An 18166-nucleotide genomic window follows, 5' to 3' on the forward strand; every position below is an offset into this window, starting at 1 on the left:
TTCTTCTTGGGAAATGGATTTCAAATTAATTAGGGACCAACGCTCTGAAACTCACTTGATCTAACTGATGTACGTAGCACCCAGACGATACTCGATCTCAAGGCTGCTGCGAGAATGATTCACCCAAGAAGCACCTCACCCGCACCGTCGACAAGGATACAAGCTGCAGCTTATAAGTTTACAAATCATCGGTGGATTAATACTCGCGAAAAATATCTAGATTTCTGCTTTCTCAGATCATATTATTAGGGTTCGGTTAATGGAACAAGAGGGGTCCCATTACTCGTTAAAGCCCAGACTAATTGTTTCATCAGGGAAGGCATGGGCATGGGCATGGGCCTCCGAGGGGGTTGAGGATAGTTATTGCTGCTTGTTATTTCAGAGTAATTTTTGTGCAGAATATGGACGAAAGACAGCTACTACGAATAGAAATCTCATTATAGCACTCGCACAGTGCTTACATGTCACATATGAACACGATATCACGTGAACTGAGACTTCATATAACTTTTGACAAAGTATCAAACCCATTGAGGTTTCAGACGATTACTTCACAAACCGATCTTACATGACTTGTTGCTTTTCAAAACTCATACATATTTCCTCCTAACACGTTCCTTTAAAAAAAAAAAAATCTTTCATAATTTCGTCGGTCCAAGTAAGCCCACGTGGGTGGCACGACTCTGTGCTTAAAGAGAATGCGCTCTCCGAGTCCTAATTACTGTTTTAAGTGCCGAATTGGAGACAGAAGCCCAGGTCTCAAACAACCACGATTAAAGATGCATTGCTAAATGAGGAGGGCAAATTTAGCCTTTTTTTGGAGGATAACACAAACACACACACACACACACACGAAGGAGAGAAACCAAACCTAAGAGGACAGGCTAAGGGCAAATAGTGATAATCCATTGAGGGGAAACTAAATATTCTCTTCTGCCTGTGGGAGTGTTGAGTGGGGACCACACCCCAAAACCCAGAAGAATGATGTTGAAGTTTGGACACAGGAAGGAATGATGGTGAAAGGCAAAGGATGGTCTGGTCTCCCTCTCGATTGAATTGCAAAACCTAATTCCTTAATTGCCCCAAACCCCTCCTGTCACCATCAAAAAGGCCATTGGTATAGAGCTTGAAAGCGAAGAGCTCTCCTGCTTTAAAAAAGCTACAGAGTAACCTCAGAGAGACAATGTAAGCATGAAGAGGACATCATTACATGGGAAGAGGCCCCAACTTATTTTTGTACCAAGTTCAATGATCTGTTCACTTGCTATGTATGGTTAAACAGGAATATTTCATCCTGTGACGTGAATGACATTTGTTCGAGCCAATTAGAGCGCACAAACAGTTTAACTCGGCCGCGCTTTCAGCTCTGTGCACCACCTGTAACCAAGACATTCTTGCTGTCGACAAAAGCATTTGAAGCGGTGGCCCGAGCGAGAAATTCCACATTATAATTAAAGATCACCGACGAGATGACCCTAGTACAGTAAATTCCAAAGAGCGACGCTTACTGAACTAGTAAAAACCCGATGAGTTTGACTAACTAATTTAGGATATTTGCAAGAACTGAAGGAAGACGTCTCAGGACTAAAACTGTATCAACTTTCCAGCTCGCTCCCGATCCAGTCCTGCGAGCACATCAGCGCTTGCAGTGTTGCGGCGCCCAGAGAACTACGATCACGTTCCAGGATTTTGCCCATCAAGTCAAATGCCGACTCTGATGAAACTTTAGACATCTGGATCCCCAGCACGTTTCGGGCCATCATAGACAGTATGGGATACCGGGGAGTGTGAACTTTCCACCAGTTCAGTACGTTAAAGTCTACGTTTCGAGGGAAGAGAGGCTCTTCCAAGTACTTGTCCAGATCAGTTTTTGCGCCATCAGACTGAGAAGTTTCGTTGAGGAATTTCTCGAACCCGACCAGCCTATTGCTTGAACTACTTCCAGGACTCGATATGCCACCTGAACTTCCATCAACCTGCCATGCAAGACAGTGATCAGCAGATGCTAACGGGGACCCAATCGAGTGTTCATTGTAGAGCGCCTTTATATGGTTAGAAATGTTGTTGATCCGTTCTTGAGCACCACTACCATAAATTTGGGGGAAGTAATACTCCACCAACTTCATCTTGAACCGAGGGTCCAAGAAGACTGCAACTGCCAAACCCAAACTACACCTCTCCCAATAGTCATCGAACTCATTCCTCATCTTCATGGCCAAAGAACTGATGAATTCATCTGAACTTTCACACCACGAAATCAACTTCAAGTGAATGTCGCATATCAGAGGAAAATATATGTTCGCAGTGGGGCACTTGCTTCGAGAGAAATCATTCATAATGTCCAGAAAGACATTTAAGAAGCCAGTAACAGAACCAACTTTCTCCCACTCCACATCAGAGGGCCAGGATATAAACTTTGGGTCATTTTCTCGCAAAAGAGCAAATGCACCCTTGTACACTAAAGCAGCCTCGAGCATTCTATAGGTTGAGTCCCATCTCAATCTGTTGTCAAGAGATAAGCACTTCGGGCCCTCAATATTCTCTCGCTGTGTCATCTGTTTAAATTTCTCTTGCATCACTCGTGAGCTCTTGACATATCGAATGCTTCCTCGAACCTTTGGAATCACCTCATGTAGAGCTTCCATGGCATGCTGGACCATAAGGTTGAGAAGACTCGCCAAACATTGCACATCAAAGAGCTGACCGTTGCCGAAAAGGAACCTATTCTGCATCAGGCGGTCCTTAATCCTGGAGACAATTGTGTTTGTACTAGAACCATCAGATGTCACAGAGAACAACTTCCGATCAATGTCCCAGTCCATCAGGCACGTCATGATGGAATCTGCCTGCATGTCTTCAGTATTAGAAGAATCTATCTTCAGAAAACTCAGTATCTTCTTCTTCAGTTGCCAAGAATCGTCTATAAAGTGTGAGATGAGGCTGAAATACAGAGAATCATCAGAACTGCTCCACACATCAAGAGCGAGGCTAATTTTCCCGGGCAATTTATCCAGCATCTCAAATAATTTCTGCTTTTCTTTCTCATAGATTTCCAAACAGTCAGCCTCAACTTTATTTGAGCTCGCGAGCTCAAAAAGCGGCTGAACATTCTTGACAAATCTTCTGAAACCAATATGCTCAACCATATTCAATGGGTAGCCATGTAAAATTATCATCCGGGCAAGATCGAATTGGCTTCTTCTCTGATCAAAGTTACTAGTTAAAGCAGTAACTGGCACGGTCTCATCCTTAATCGGGTCATCAGGTTTAATGACTGCAAGAGGTGAAATCTCCTCCTTCGGATCTTGGTTGAAACTCGTATTCCCTAGGGCAGGGGGCCGCCCTCTTTTCTTACCCCTTGAAGCAAATTGAACAATGTCATGATTTCCTCTCCTCTGGCACCTCATCAGGTGATTTCTCAGATGAGATGTCCCACTGGTACCCGACCCGCTCATCCGTTTCTTGCAGTGTTTGCAGATAGCCATGAGGTTGTCACCTTTCTTGACCCTATCGAAGTCATTCCATACAACAGACTTCAATCTGCTGGAATTGAACATAACTGCATCCGACAAGTCCATGATTACATGAACCTCAGACTTCACAGAGTAAGAACTCTGCACCAACAGGGAAGAGTGGCAGTTGAATCAGAACCAGCAAGAAGCTCATCCAAATAGCAAAACTAGAATGGCTCTACCATATCTCTACAATCGACAGAACTAAAAACTGTCGCGATGTCACGGGCACTATATCAATCAAGTAGCTTTTCCCACCGCAATAACATTCTCTCTTTCTTACAGTATGCAAATATCGCATCAATAACGATTCATGTAGATATCATTACAAGAAAGATCTACAGAGGCCTAAAGATGAGAACTTTACTAACAAATGTTCATTTTGCGGCCTATTAGAACAGAGGCAGAGGTGTCGAACAGTAATGAAACCAACAAGAGCAATAGCAACAACAAAATTAGCAGACATCATTCAAGACAAATTAATCTTAAACTGGAGACAATCGTACTGTCTTAATTATCATTTCATCTCAACATCTAAATGCACAGAAGAATCCACTTTGATGACAGGAACATAGAGACCTTCCCAACAAATTTCCATAAACATCTTTAGTTCCCGAAACGTGAAAGAAGGGAAAATCGGCATTAGCAGCTGTTCATCTCAATGGTGGAGGAATCAGTCAAAAAGAACATTGACGATCATCAAAACCCACATTGTTTTGTTCCCGCGTCAAGTTAAACGCCACGGGAGCTAACGACGAGACTCGAGCAAGGCCCTGGGTCCAGGCCGGCTCGCCGTTGGTCTCCCGGCGAAGACCAACGGAGCTCGACGTTGGCGGTTGAAGTGCCGGATTTGGGGCAAGAGATCGGTCCGACCCGGAACGTCTCGGATCGGTATCGGAATTCGGAGGAGGCTGACAGTCTACATGTTACGGTGAAAAGGGGGTCGGACCCGGTCGGACATGGATCGGGACACGGGGACGGGCCACCGGTATACAATCCCATCGCAGTCACCGATAAAGGTCCGACACCATGGGGATCAAAGAGTTAAAGGGGGTTGAGAGCTTACAGGATGGAGGAGAGAGCCGGAGAGCGGAGGTGCTTCGATGGAGACGGCAGCCTCGGTCGGGGACCCGAGTCAGATAATTAGGCTTTCGGCGCAGAGTGGAGGTAAGGGGAAAGGGAGAGAGAATTTTTCACTTTTTCCTCTTTTATTTTTATTTTTTATTTTTTTTCCTTTTGCTGTACAATAATATAATTCAAGGAAAAGTGAAATTTTCATCCTCAATTTTTACTTACCTTCTGCTTTGGTCCTAATTCTTTTTTTCTTGCTCATTCTCATCCTCAACGGTCAACACTATTATGCTATCTATTATAGGGGCGTAAATGGTTCGGGTCCTAAGTTTTTTCAAGTAGGGTTTCTTAGAGACAAAACCCGACCGAAAACCAAATAGAACAAGAAAATACTAACCGCTATTGGCTTGGGTTATCTGGCAACTCGATTTTACAATTAAAAAGATATAGTGCTTATTGAATGAAGCATCATAACTGATGAAAATAAAAACTATTACCATTGCATAGCAAACCTGTCAGGTTGTATTTTTAGAATCTAATACCAATATTGAGAACTAAAATTGCATAACAAAACTGCCCTAATTACTAGTCGAATTTTCGAGAGTCAAACTTTTTTGATGGGTTTGGTTCATTCTCCCATTTTTTGAATTTTTCCTTTCAGCTTAATTCGTTCACTTAAATCATCTTATTTGATTTTTAGTTAAGAATATCGACATGACACCACATTCAAGTTGAAATAAGACAGTTAATAAGATAAGAAAATGGAGGATGAAGACTAGGAAATCTAGAGACGGGATGGTGGTCGTCGTCGACGCAACCGGACGGCGGACCACTCTTACAAAACTCGTAAATATTTAGGACCAAAGTGAATATTTCCAAAAATTGTAAATTAAAAGTAACGATGTGAAAAATATAATAAATATGTATTTTTTGTGTTTTTTGGTTCCCCGGTAAACAGGTACGACAAAGTTTATGTTCCCGCCGTAACGGAGGGAAAATTTCGCGGTTAATTCCCAACGGAGGTTTCGGCAATTATTCTGGAGATTTCAGTGAGTGAGAACGATGATGGTGGGGAGAATCTTGCCGGCCGTGGTCTCTGGTTGTCGGAATTACAGCAGCCGGAGCTCAGGACACGGTCGGAACTGGGCTAAAAACGCGAACTTGCAGAAGGCCGCCTTCGAGGAGAGCCCTCCGAGGAGGGCGCCGAGGACCAGAATCAAGTGGACGGAGGAACAGGCGAGGGTCATCTCCGCCATCTCGTCCGGCCGGTCCGTGTTTGTCACCGGATCTGCCGGAACTGGGAAGACCGCTCTCGTAAAGCACGCAATCAAGCTGCTGCAGAAATCACTCGGCCGGTCCAAGGTCTTCGTCACGGCTTCGACTGGCATTGCGGCCTACGCCCTCGGCGGCCAGACACTGCATTCTTTCGCGGGTATCGGGCCGCCTGTGAACGACCGGGAACTTCTTCTCGAGAGGGTTTTGTCGGATAGGAGAGCCATCAGGAGATGGAAGAGGGCTCTGGCATTGTTCATAGATGAAATCAGCATGATAGATGGGGAGCTGTTCGATCACCTCGAGTTCATCGCCCGGGAGGTTCGGGAGTCAGGCAAATCATGGGGCGGTATTCAGCTCGTCGTGTGCGGGGACTTTTTCCAGTTGCCCCCTGTGAACAAGAGAGGGTACTTGCGTTTGAATAAGGAATTCGCGTTCGAGGCTGATTGCTGGGACTCCAGCTTCGGCCTGCAGGTCGAGCTCACGAAGGTCTTTAGGCAATCCGAGGAGAGGCTTATCAAGCTGCTTCAGGGGATAAGGAAGGGGCAGATCGATCCCGAAGATATGTTGTTCTTGGAGAAGTCTTGTTCCTTGAACGATAAACTGGACGCTTCAGTAGTGAGATTGCATCCTCGGAACGAGGATGTGAACTATGTGAATGAGGAGAGGATGTCGGAATTGGGCAAGGAACGTTACCTCTTCGTTGCGGAAGACAGTGGTATAGAGCAGGCCATGAGGCAGCTTCGGTTCGGGCTAGCGCCCGATGAGATCTTTCTCTGCGAGGGGGCGAGGGTGATGTTTGTGAAGAACGTGGACACGTCTTGCGGGCTGATCAATGGGGCCACCGGGACCATCATCGGGTTCATGGAGGACAAGGCTGGAGTTTCCTCAAACGTATGCCAAGGAGGCGGAGTTCTGCCTGTCGTGAAATTCGATTCAGGGCAGATTATTGTGGTCGAACCTGAGACGTGGTGTCTAATGGAAGCAAACACCGTTGTTGCTAGGAGAAGGCAGATACCACTCATTCTGGCCTGGGCCCTGAGCATTCACAAGTGCCAGGGAATGACTCTTGATAGGGCTCACATGGATCTTTCCCGGGCTTTCGGGTACGGGATGGTGTACGTGGCACTCTCCCGGGTGAGGAACCTGACCGGACTCTACTTGTCAGGCCTCAATCCCTCGAAGATCAAGGCCCACCCGAAGGTCTTGAAATTCTACGAGAGAATCACCAATCAGCAAGACACAGAGTGACAATAGCAACGATCATCGGAGAGGATGAGGATGGCATTTCGAAGGTGAAGGCCCGCCGAAAGGTTCTAATAAACTATCTCTATATGATTTCTTACTATCACAGCAGAAGAGGTGCTGAAGAAGCTTATCATGTAAGTGTAGGAAAAGAAGGGCAACAAATTTGTTCAGACTTCGCGCAAAGTGTTGGAAGTTAATTGAATTTTCCTTCCGGCAGTATCAAATTACTTCTCGACAAAAACTCACCGTTACATTGTTCACATACGTGAAAGAAAACCTGCAAAGCAGACTACAATCAACACATACTCTTCAGTTAATGTTTCATTACACGACCCTGAATCTTCGTATATCTTTTGGAAGAGAAAATCCTGCATTTGCAGCCCTCTCTGGACTGAAATCATTGAAAGAAAACATCTCAAGCCAAATTTCAACTATATGCCCAAAAGTTCAGGCTTTTCTGCAGAGACGAAGGCAGCAACTGATCCTCATGTCACCAATCTCTACCTGCAGTGAATCCTCTGCATTCCACATTCCCATGGAACAAATAATAACTGCGGGGCAGTTTACATATATCTTTCTCCATCCATAGCAAAGCAGCAAGTTGGCTGCAAAAACCCTGTGCACATGGCATTCAAGATGTAAGAAAGTAGTTCAATGCAAGACTCTCAATCATCTTGTGGTGGACTGAGACGACCGGGTGCTTGGATTCGAATAGTCCCTCTTTAAAATGAAGCCCAATTTCTGGAAGCACCTAAGCGGCTTCGCCTGTACGCAGTGCAAGACCGGACTTTCAGGATTTGAGTTTATTTCCAAGAGTAAAAAGTCAACATCGGTCTGAACATGATAGGGATTGGTTCGTGAGGAGGAGAAAGAGAAACAGACCTTCCAGCGGTTGTCACGAGCGATTTGGTCATTGATATAATCCAATCTCTTAATCACTTGACTAAAGGTCGGTCTGTTGAATGGCTCTTCATGCCAGCACTCTTCAATTACCCTTCAGTAAAAGTAATAAACCAAAACTTACACCAATAGACTCACTCAAGTAGATCTACTTGCATATTTATCACTTCGAAGTTCTAGAAGTAAAGTTGATGATGAAGAGATAAGAACAGTTTACTTACTCTTTCAATCCGTAAGGATAACGCTTTGCTGAAGCTCTAAATGGTGGGCGCTGATTAGCAACATAAGCTTTGGGAACCTCATATTCGGGTATTGAAGAGAACGGTGGAGAGCCTTCAATCATCTACGGAGGTTATAAAAGACCAGGAAATTCAATGTACCCGATGGTGGCAACATTATATTTTTAAGCCAATACTTATTGAGTCTAATAAAATCAATCATAGGATATTTTATAGCGTTGCATTATCCAGTGGACGGATGTTACATCAGAGAAGAACAAAGCATTATGCATTAATGAAGCAATATAAAGCATGCTGGACAGGGTGTAGAATGACCATGTCAACCTTTTATGCAACCTGAAATCACAGGACTAACCATCCTACCATTTCACTAAAATCGAGACAGATAGGTAGAGACGGGAAAAGGAATTACCTCTTGCAAGATTAAAGCAAATGAAAATACGTCTACTTTTGTATCATATTCTTCATTTCTGAAAACCTCTGGAGCCACATATCGCCCTAACGACAAGAGACAAGTAATGATTATTAAGTGCAACGACTTAAACAAGAGAAAAGAAATGTTTATTGAGAAGTTGGAAAGAACGACACATGAGTCCCTCGGTTGCAGTTCAATATTGGCCCAGATCTTAAATTTGATGCAACATACTAAAACTTCATGACAATCCCAATTTCCAGCTAAGAAATATAACTGAAGGAAGAAATCATACAGGAAGTGTCTTGTCGGGTCACAGGTAGATCTTCTTTAACAGTTTTTGCAACTTTAAGCATTTTGCTGACACCAAAGTCTGCAACTTTCAGATGCCCAGAATCATCCCGCAGTATATTTCTGTTATCTTACTCATGAAGAATCAAAAAGCTTTCAAAACTCTCAATTAATGAGATGGTTAACGTGCACTGCAAGTAAACTAGACGTGCAAAATGTGTATCTCTGTACATGGGTGACAGAATTAATAGCTGTGAGATGATGCTGTTTTGGGAGATGAAAACGTACGAGGGCTCAAGATCCCGGTGTATAATTGCTTCCGGTTTATGCTCATGCAGATAATTCATTCCTCTGCCAATATAAGTTCCAACATTGCATTAAACCCAGGAAATTTAACCAATTGCAAAATGACAAAGTAATGCTCCCTCCACATTTTGAAAAATGATCATTGAAGTTTGTAAAATCACATAACGATGCTAAACAACATATTAAACCACAAGATCACAAACATCAATCAGCAAAGAAAATGTAGAATAGTGTGGACAAAATTTCTAAAGAAAATGCTAGCTATTTTTGTACCAGATGAGCTATAACATGTCTGCCCAAATTGCCCCTTTTCTTCACAAATGAAAACCTTAAGTGTTACGACTGGAAATAACTGAACAATGTCCTCAACCCAAACAGCCCCCCCCAAAAAAAAATCAAAGGAAAAGAAGGATAGCAATTCACCCAAAAAAAAGGAGGATAGCAAGTAATAAGTGCTGTAACATGTGGAGCATATCTATTCCATTCTGCTCATCAAAGGGATACATCTAGCCATAGAATCATGAGCCGTGCTCTTATATCATCATCAATAAATCCAGCATGTAAGCTAAAAACTAACCTTGCAATGTCAAGAGCAAACTTAACAGCAGTTACGGGCTTTAATGCACCTCTCCGCCTCAGATACTCCCGTAGATCTCCCTGATAAGAAAGATAAATAGCAAGTAAAATCCAATTAATATATATTTCAGAAGCGCAAAAAAACATTAGGTTGATTGTGTCTTCAGTTATATATTACAAAACTCCAGATAAACAAGATGCGCTATGGAGAGCAACCCATGAAGATAAACATGTTCTAAGGTTAGGACAGAAACCTTGGGTAGATACTCAGTGACAATCATCATCGGACTGCTCTGTGTAACAGCACCCAAAAATTGCACAATGTTTGGATGACGTAGCTTCTGAAGAAGGGTGAGTTCATCCCTGAAAGCCTTTCTGAAACAGTATTGAAATGTTAAAGGCCAATCTTAGTATACATTTAGGATGGACAAATATGCAGTCGTGATTAATATTATAATGTTCCACGAAAAACATGATTCAAGACAAACCCACATTTTATCTTCATCAGTGAACAATTCCTCTCCAAGGGTTTTAACAGCCACCCGGATTCCACGCCATGATGCACTGCGGAAGGTTCCCTGTCATATTTTCAATATCAAATTCAAGTTCGACATTTTTGGTGTGTGTTTCGCAGATGGGACTCATCATATACTCTGCCCAGTGTGAGAACTACAAATTTAACTCCCCATGTATTGCGTACCGACAAATAAAAGCAGCACAGGCGGCACACATAAAGACCACTGCTAGGAAAACCAGTAAAAGATGGATAAGCCGGTCACCTTAGTTATGTTTACACTGTCAGTAAAATCAAGTTCTTTGGGATCAATCTCATATTCAGGGACCTCCCGAGAATTCTGAACGTGCATGGGGGCCATCTGGAAAACCGTATACACTGGTTACGACATAGGATAACACAAGAAGAATCAAAACAGCAGCAATGCTAGATGTGATTGTATCGCATACAGGAGGTTTGGCGCCATGTGTCTCCAAGAGCTTTATCACATTTTGGTTCTTGTAATACACTGCATCTGCCAGAGGCTGCCGAGCCAACATCAAACCATCAGAACGTTAATAAGCATCAGTGAGAATTCGGGGATTGGAAAAGTAGTCAGCAGGGAAATAGCTCAGCATTTTGCTCCCATGAACTCATAATTCAATAGCAACAAAGCACCACTGAGCTCCAAAAGTACTGAATTCATTAGTCAGACGAGTCGTCAAGCTTGAGAAAAACCATCAGGACAAGGAGGGAAGAGAGAGGTTACCGTGCTGCCCCAGCGGTCCTTGGGGTCAACCTCGGCGCTGCGGTCGAGGAGCAGCTGGACGACATCGGTGCGGCCCTGGCAGGCGGCAATGTGGAGGGCGGTGCGGCCGTCGATGTCCTTGAAGTTGACGTTGGTGCCGGAGGCGAGGAGGTCCTGAATCGAGTCGAGATCGCCCTCGTTGGCGGAGTACATGAGGCGGACCCCGGGTTCCACCGCCTCGAGGCCTTCGGGGTCGTCGCCATCGTCCCGCGAGCCCTGTCGGTTGGGGGCCAGGGAGGACTGCCTGCCGAGCGTGAATCGGGACTGGGGAGGCTTGGCGTCCATGGAAGAAGGAGAAGAAGCAGAAGCAGAAGAAGAGACTGTTTGATGTGAGGTTTGGTGAGCTCAACGAAGACGAAGAAGACGACGAAGAGGAAGGATCAGAGGAAAAGTGTGGGCCAAGAAATTTAAAAAATAAATAAAAGAGGAAAAATCTAAAGCAATCTGATTGGATTGGAGCAGAGAGCAGCTGAGTGTGGGGCCGGGAAACGACTTCTCTGTCTGTGTGGGTGATGCTGGGATGACCCGCCTGTGACCTCTAAAAGAAATTCACGGCTACTATCGAGGAAAAAAAAAAAAGACGAAGAAATTCACACAGCCTTTTCTTCTTCTTTTTTGGGAAATAGCAAAAAAGATCTATTAATTTTTAAAATTTTGCGCTAAAAAATTATAACGTTTATCTCTATTTTCTTGATTTATAAATTCGTTAATTAGACAGTTAAAATTACTGATGTGGTCGTTAACGGCGGCTGATATAACAAACGGTTGCCTACATAGATGACATGCTATAAACTTTTTAACCTAAAAAATCACAGTTTTTTTTCTCTCATCTATTAAAATATCAATAAATTTTTCATTATCTACCAAAATATCAATAACTCTAAAAAATACATAATCTGCTTATGTTTCCTCATCTACCAAAATACTGTTTCTTTCAAAAATCACATCTATCAAAATATGACTTATTTGAATGATTATAAGTTTAAATTGAAAAAATATCCATATTTGTTATCACATTAAATAATATAGGAATTTAGACATATCGTACTGCAATAACTATAACTATGCTAAAATAACAATTCCAACAGATTGTGTGCATACCAACATCTATAAAATTCTAACATGGTTCAACTTGTTGGACATAAGTCCTATTGAAAATGTTATGTTATCATGGTTATGCTCTTTGTAGTATAATATTTATGAAAGAATGATAAAAGTGGATCGTGCTAGATGGTCCGATAACACTTCATTTCTGAATGAAAATTTCTCGATCTTTTGAGCTTTTTTATAAATAATAAAAATTTTATTTTAGAAATATATAGATATAGATTTGTGGAATTGTTCATTATTTTATCGATTTTCTGAGTTTCTGAATTTTGAATTTTTATTTTTAAATATATATATATATATAAATGGATTTGTGAACCGACCATTATTTTGTCGGGGTTTCTAAATTTTTTAGAAAAATGAATTTAGTTTTATTTTTAAAGTACATAGATATAGCTATCTAGAAAAATTGTTATTTTCTCGCATGTACATAGTTTAATTTTAGGTACATCCACAATTAAATTTTTTGAGGTGAGTTGTCTAACTATTTTTCTCTATCGCACATAATTTTTTTTAGAATTTTAGGATTTTTCAATTTTATATTTGAAGCTCGCCAAAAGCGTATGGTCACATATCCCTCAGGGCTTATTAAATTTTGATAATACAGATATGATGAATTTCCATCTTTAGACTTTAGCATTTTCATCATATCTGCATTATTAAAATTTAATAACAATCGATCTCAGAAATCTATATCTATACGAACCATACCAAAATAAGTTGAATCATGCTAAAGTAATCGATCCCCATGTCCAACAAGTTCAACCATACTAAATAACCATGCTAAAATTTTATAAATGTTAGTGTGCATAAGTTCTGTTGAAATGGTTATTTTGGCATGGTTATTGTTTTTATTGTATAATATGTCTAAATTCCTATATTATTTAATGTGATAACAAATATAGATATTTTTTTATTTACAAATGACAAACTTGTAACTGTTCTACCCAGGGACGGAGCCAATGTACTGTCAGGGAGGGCAATTGCCCCCTCTAAACTTTGAATTTTTAAAATTTTGCCCCAAAAGTGTGAGTTTGCCATCCTGAATGAAAATCTTGGCTTCGCCCCTGGTTCTACCGTTTCTTTTTTGTTAAAAATTCTTTAACATTCAAACTTATAATCATTCAAATAAGTCATATTTTGGTAAATGTGATATTTGAAAGAAGTCATATTTTGGTAGATGATGGAACATAAGCCATCTATGGTAAATATGCATGAAGGTTTTATAGAGGAAGGTTTTATAAAATGAAGGCATGCTATCATAATCAAATTAGAAGTAAAGGTGTGATGCTTTTAGTAAAATTATTTGAATTATTTGATCTTTGTAACTTGATTTATTCAAATAATATAGATATATAGATTATCTGAATTCAAATATGTAAGTTACAAAGATCAAACTTGTTGAATAAGAATATGAATATAAGTATTATTATAAACCCATCAACGTCGTTTCTGGTCTGTGAGAATTTAACTTTCGGCTACCCTTTTCTCTATATTTCAATTCTCAATATACGTATGTTCACACAGAGTATGTCCACTTTCCTTCACCAGACCAAACGTGATGGCATCATTAGATTCTCTCTGTCTTAATATATATATATATATATATATATATATATTTATTTATTTATTCATGTTCTGTCTAAAAGAAAAGGAAAATAAAAACGAAAAAAAAAGAACACGGGGAAAGGATATAGAACGTGTTTGTATGTCTATTAATTGTCCACTAATTTCACCTATCGAACAGAAAAGACATGAACGCCTCATACCATTATTAGGATATAGGACGTATTTGTATGTCTATTAATTGTCTTACTTATTTCACCCAAAAATTCATACTTTCATATATATGCAGATAAGAACTTAGAAATATTAATAACCATGATAAAATAACATTTCTAATAGGACTTGTGTCCAACGAGTTGAACCATGCTAAAATTTTATAGATGTTGGTACACACACGTTATGTTGAAATGATTATTTTTGCAATATAATATATTTAAATTCCTATATTACTTAATGTGATAACATATATGAATACTTTTTTTACTTGAAAATGACAAATTTGTATGCTGCGTTTTGTTTTAAAGTATGATTTTAAAATCAGATTTTGATTTTGAAAAAGAGTGGTATAAATGGAGCTCACACTTTGACTTTATATGAGTTATTTTGTTTTGTTGTGGAAAAAGAGTGGTATAAATGAGACCCACCATTTGACTTTGTATAAGTTATTTTGTTTTGTTATGGGTATAATTAAGTTAAAGTAAGATTCTAATGCTGCATTTGATTTCATAATAGAATTTTAAAATCAGATTTTGATTTTGAAAAATATTGGTGTAAATAGGGCCCACTATTTGACTTTATATGAATTATTTTGTTTTGTTGTGAAAAAAAGTGATATAAATGGGACCCACTCTTTGACTTTGTAAGAGTTATTTTGTTTTGTAGTGAGTAGAGTTAAATTAGAATTGTGATTCTAAAATAATACTATGAAACCAAACACAGCTTAAAATCCTACTTTGAAACCAAACAAGCCAGTAACTGTTCTGCCGTTTCTTTTCAATTAAAAATTCTTTTAACATTCAAATCAATATATATATATATATATATCTAATTCAAACTTATAATCGTTCAAAGCAGTCATATTTTGGTAGATGTGATTTTTGAAAAAAGACATATTTTGATAAATGATGGAAGATAAGTAAATTATGTGATTTTTCAAAATTATTGATGTTTTGGTAGATGAGAGAAAAATTATTGATATTTTGGTAGATGAGAGAAAAATTATTGATATTTTGGTAGATGAGGAGAAAAATCAAACTATGTGATTTTTTAGGTTAAAAATTTTATGGCATGCCACTATGTAGGCAACCGTCTACCAAATTAGCTCCATTAACGACCACGTCAATAATTTTGAAGGCCCAATTAATGTTGTGATTTTTCATATCGAAATTTTAAAAATTGATAAATCGAAGAATTTTATGTAGATTTTTCAAATTATTTCCATTTTTTTAATAGATTAAAGGGTTTGAGGCGCTACTAGCATAACAATTCCACGAGGAGTAACCATATAAACCTAATCCGAGAGTACGACAATAAATAAGGGAATCTTCCCTCACTTATTTACTCGCAAGTCTCGAGGAGACTTAGGGCTTGTTTAGTTTGTGGAAATGATTTTAGAATCATGATTTTGATTTTAACTCTACCCACTACACAACAAAAACACACGTTTCCCAAGTCAAATTTATAATACAATCTCATTTATTCTTTTCCACAATCAAAATCAAAATCAAAATTAAAGTTACTTTAACTCTGAAACCAAACGTCCCTTTAACTCCCTAACATGAAATATCAGCGCCATTACTGTTGACAAGGGAATATCAGCGCATTAGGTCAAACTAAGTAATCATCTCTTTGACTTATCAACAGAAAATATATATATATATATATCATCTCTTTCGTGAGAAATTTACCGCTTAACGAAAATCTACTCCAATTTTAGATTCAATTGTTGTTTTTTTGGATCTGCACCCATTTATTTAGATTTATATTTTATTGTATTGAGTTCATTGATCTCTTTTATAATTAAAAAGTTATACTTCAATTTTGGTGAAGTAACGTCATAAAATATTGCGCTAACCTCCCATGATTACTAGTGTTTATGTTAGATTGTGACATCCGTGAAGGTCGGACAGAACGATGGTAAATATGCATGAAGGTTTTGTAAACGGAGGTTTTATAAAATAAAGGCATGCTATCATAATCAAATTAGAAGTAAAGGGTTGATACTTTTAGTAAAATTATTTGAATTATTTCAAATAATATAGATATATAGATTATCTGAATTCAAATATATAACTTACAAAGATCAAACTTATTGAATAAGAATATGAATATAAACCGGGCCAACCCATCAACGTCGTTTCTGGTCTGTGAGAATTTAACTTTCGGCCACCCTTTTCTCCATATTTCAATGCTCAATATACGTATGTTCACAGAGTGTGTCCACTTTCCTTCACCAGACCAAACGTGATGGCATCATTAGATTCTCATATTCATGTTCTGTCTAAAAGAAAAGGAAAAGAAAAACGAAAAGAAGAACACAGGGAAGGGATATAGAACGTGTTTGTATGTCTATTAATTGTCCACTAATTTCACGTATCGATCAGAAAAGACATGACAGCCTCGTACCATTATTAGGACATAGGACGTAGTTGTATGTCTATTAATTGTCTTAATTATTTCACCCAAAAATTTGTCTCCTGATCGCTCCTTCCGCGCCAAAGGGAAGACATATTGGGGACGATTCGACCCAATCGAGCATGAAACGATGTAACTATCAGGCCACGCTAGCTTAGCTAGACTATATATGAGTCGTTGATTCGATTCGAAGAAACATTAATCATTTGTAGCTAAAACTATAGGAGGGCTCACATTTGGCCCAGCGAGTGACCCCATTCTCGAGGGAACCAAGTTACAATTAATGTAACGCGTACCTCCCCAAACTGAAAGAGCATCTCGATCACACGCACTCTCATGCTGCTTTTGCACACATCAATATCATTATCAATATGTATCATTCAATGAAGTGTGAATGTCCATCTGTGAATTAATGTATAGCATGTGGCCATGAGTTCTTGCAACATCAGGGCAAGTTTCTCTCTCTATATATAATTTAACATTTGAGACGATCTAGAATTCATTGCTTGTGTATTAATATGTCAAGAATCAACTGCATCGGTAAAGGGTACATCATATATATATATATATATATATATTAATATGGGGGTGGGCACAACATTTTCCAAACAATTTTCTGCACGAACGAATCCATTTCCAAACACAGTTTTTGGAAATTAAAAGGAGAATGCATGTTCCATATCACAACCTTTTACTATAATATCAATTTTATCACAATCTATTAAGATTATAGCATAATATTTAGAGTGTAGTATCAATTTCAACCTAACGTTAAATTTCCCGTAAAAAACTAAACGAAAGGCTGACGTGAGGCACACGTGAATGAATAGTAGGTTTCGACTCTTGCCACATGCGGAATAACCTATTCATGCCAACTACCCTTTTACCCACTTGGCACCCTCACCATCAATATCCGAATCTTATTTTCACCTCTTCACATACAAAATTACTTTTTTAAAAAATAACCACACCATCAATAAAATGAAACAAAAAAATCACATATTGACGAGAGTCCGGGCCCGCTATTCATCAAAGCGTGCACCGTATAAGTCTTCTGTTTAATTTTTATGAAAAATTTGACGTCATTACATAATTGACAATATACCTTAAATAACGTGCTATATATTTTAAAAAATTATGATAAAATTGACCCAAAAGCAAAAGATTTTTCAGTGAATGAGGGGGCCGGAGCACACATCAATCTGTTGTATATTTGGCGTTGCCTATGAGCGATCATTTACTCCGTATACGTACCTAGTAAGTCGGAAGCGAGGGAAACTGAGATGCTATATTGAATTAAGGTCTATGTAACACGTACACGCGTGTATGCAACCACTGCATTCTCATCAAGTTCGGAACATGAGGCACAACTGCGCATATTTGTAACAGTATCGTTTATGCTCATGTATTATGTGTGTGTATATATATATATATATTTCTTTTTTTTTTTTCTTTTTTCCCTCGTGTGTGTGTGTATATATATATATCCTCAGAAGGGACGTACTCATCATCAATACTGAAGACTGACTCTAGGAAAAATCTGAGAACATGAAGATGCAATGCGGCGTGTGTAAGGCAGCAGTGTCGGTGTGCAGCACTGACGAATTGTGATCCTGTGTCATTGAGAACAATCTGTCTTATTTTTCTCATCCTTAAAGAGTAATGAGAGCATTCCTCCTCATTCGACAAGTAATGATATTGCAAAGACAGACTATTATCTTTTTAGGAATA

General features: G+C 39.3%; 3 protein-coding genes across 6 annotated transcripts; 1 reads left to right on the forward strand and 2 right to left on the reverse strand.

Moving 5' to 3' along the window:
* Positions 1-1410: 1410 nt before the first annotated feature.
* Positions 1411-4716, reverse strand: LOC116198072 (zinc finger BED domain-containing protein RICESLEEPER 2-like). Of its 2 annotated transcripts, none has more exons than XM_031528385.1 (2): positions 4579-4716; positions 1411-3614 (listed from the first exon to the last, which is right to left on the reverse strand). In XM_031528385.1, exon 2 carries the CDS (start codon positions 3576-3578, stop codon positions 1596-1598), a length of 1983 nt encoding a protein of 660 aa, XP_031384245.1. In that variant the 5' UTR covers positions 3579-3614; positions 4579-4716; the 3' UTR covers positions 1411-1595. The 2 variants fall into 2 exon arrangements, with proteins under 2 accessions (XP_031384245.1, XP_031384247.1); XM_031528387.1 differs by lacking the exon at positions 4579-4716 and adding an exon at positions 4092-4230.
* LOC116198073 (ATP-dependent DNA helicase PIF1-like) lies at positions 4566-7322 on the forward strand. The gene is made up of 2 exons (XM_031528388.1): positions 4566-4679; positions 5542-7322. The coding sequence occupies exon 2, from the start codon at positions 5646-5648 to the stop codon at positions 7104-7106; it is 1461 nt and encodes a 486-aa protein (XP_031384248.1). The 5' UTR covers positions 4566-4679; positions 5542-5645; the 3' UTR covers positions 7107-7322.
* Positions 7323-7327: 5 nt separating this feature from the next.
* On the reverse strand, positions 7328-11521 carry LOC116198074 (integrin-linked protein kinase 1). 3 transcript variants are annotated; one of them, XM_031528391.1, is made up of 12 exons: positions 11090-11521; positions 10791-10865; positions 10607-10702; positions 10320-10405; positions 10082-10202; positions 9829-9908; positions 9234-9296; positions 8950-9014; positions 8655-8740; positions 8225-8346; positions 7986-8097; positions 7328-7719 (listed from the first exon to the last, which is right to left on the reverse strand). In XM_031528391.1, exons 1-12 carry the CDS (start codon positions 11411-11413, stop codon positions 7594-7596), a joined length of 1356 nt encoding a protein of 451 aa, XP_031384251.1. In that variant the 5' UTR covers positions 11414-11521; the 3' UTR covers positions 7328-7593. The 3 variants fall into 3 exon arrangements, with proteins under 3 accessions (XP_031384251.1, XP_031384249.1, XP_031384250.1); XM_031528389.1 differs by having other exon boundaries at positions 8950-9068; positions 11090-11520; XM_031528390.1 differs by having other exon boundaries at positions 7332-7868; positions 8950-9068; positions 11090-11519.
* Positions 11522-18166: the final 6645 nt, after the last annotated feature.

The sequence above is a fragment of the Punica granatum genome, chromosome 2 (genome assembly GCF_007655135.1).
Source record: "Punica granatum isolate Tunisia-2019 chromosome 2, ASM765513v2, whole genome shotgun sequence".
NCBI classification, from domain to species: Eukaryota; Viridiplantae; Streptophyta; class Magnoliopsida; order Myrtales; family Lythraceae; genus Punica; species Punica granatum.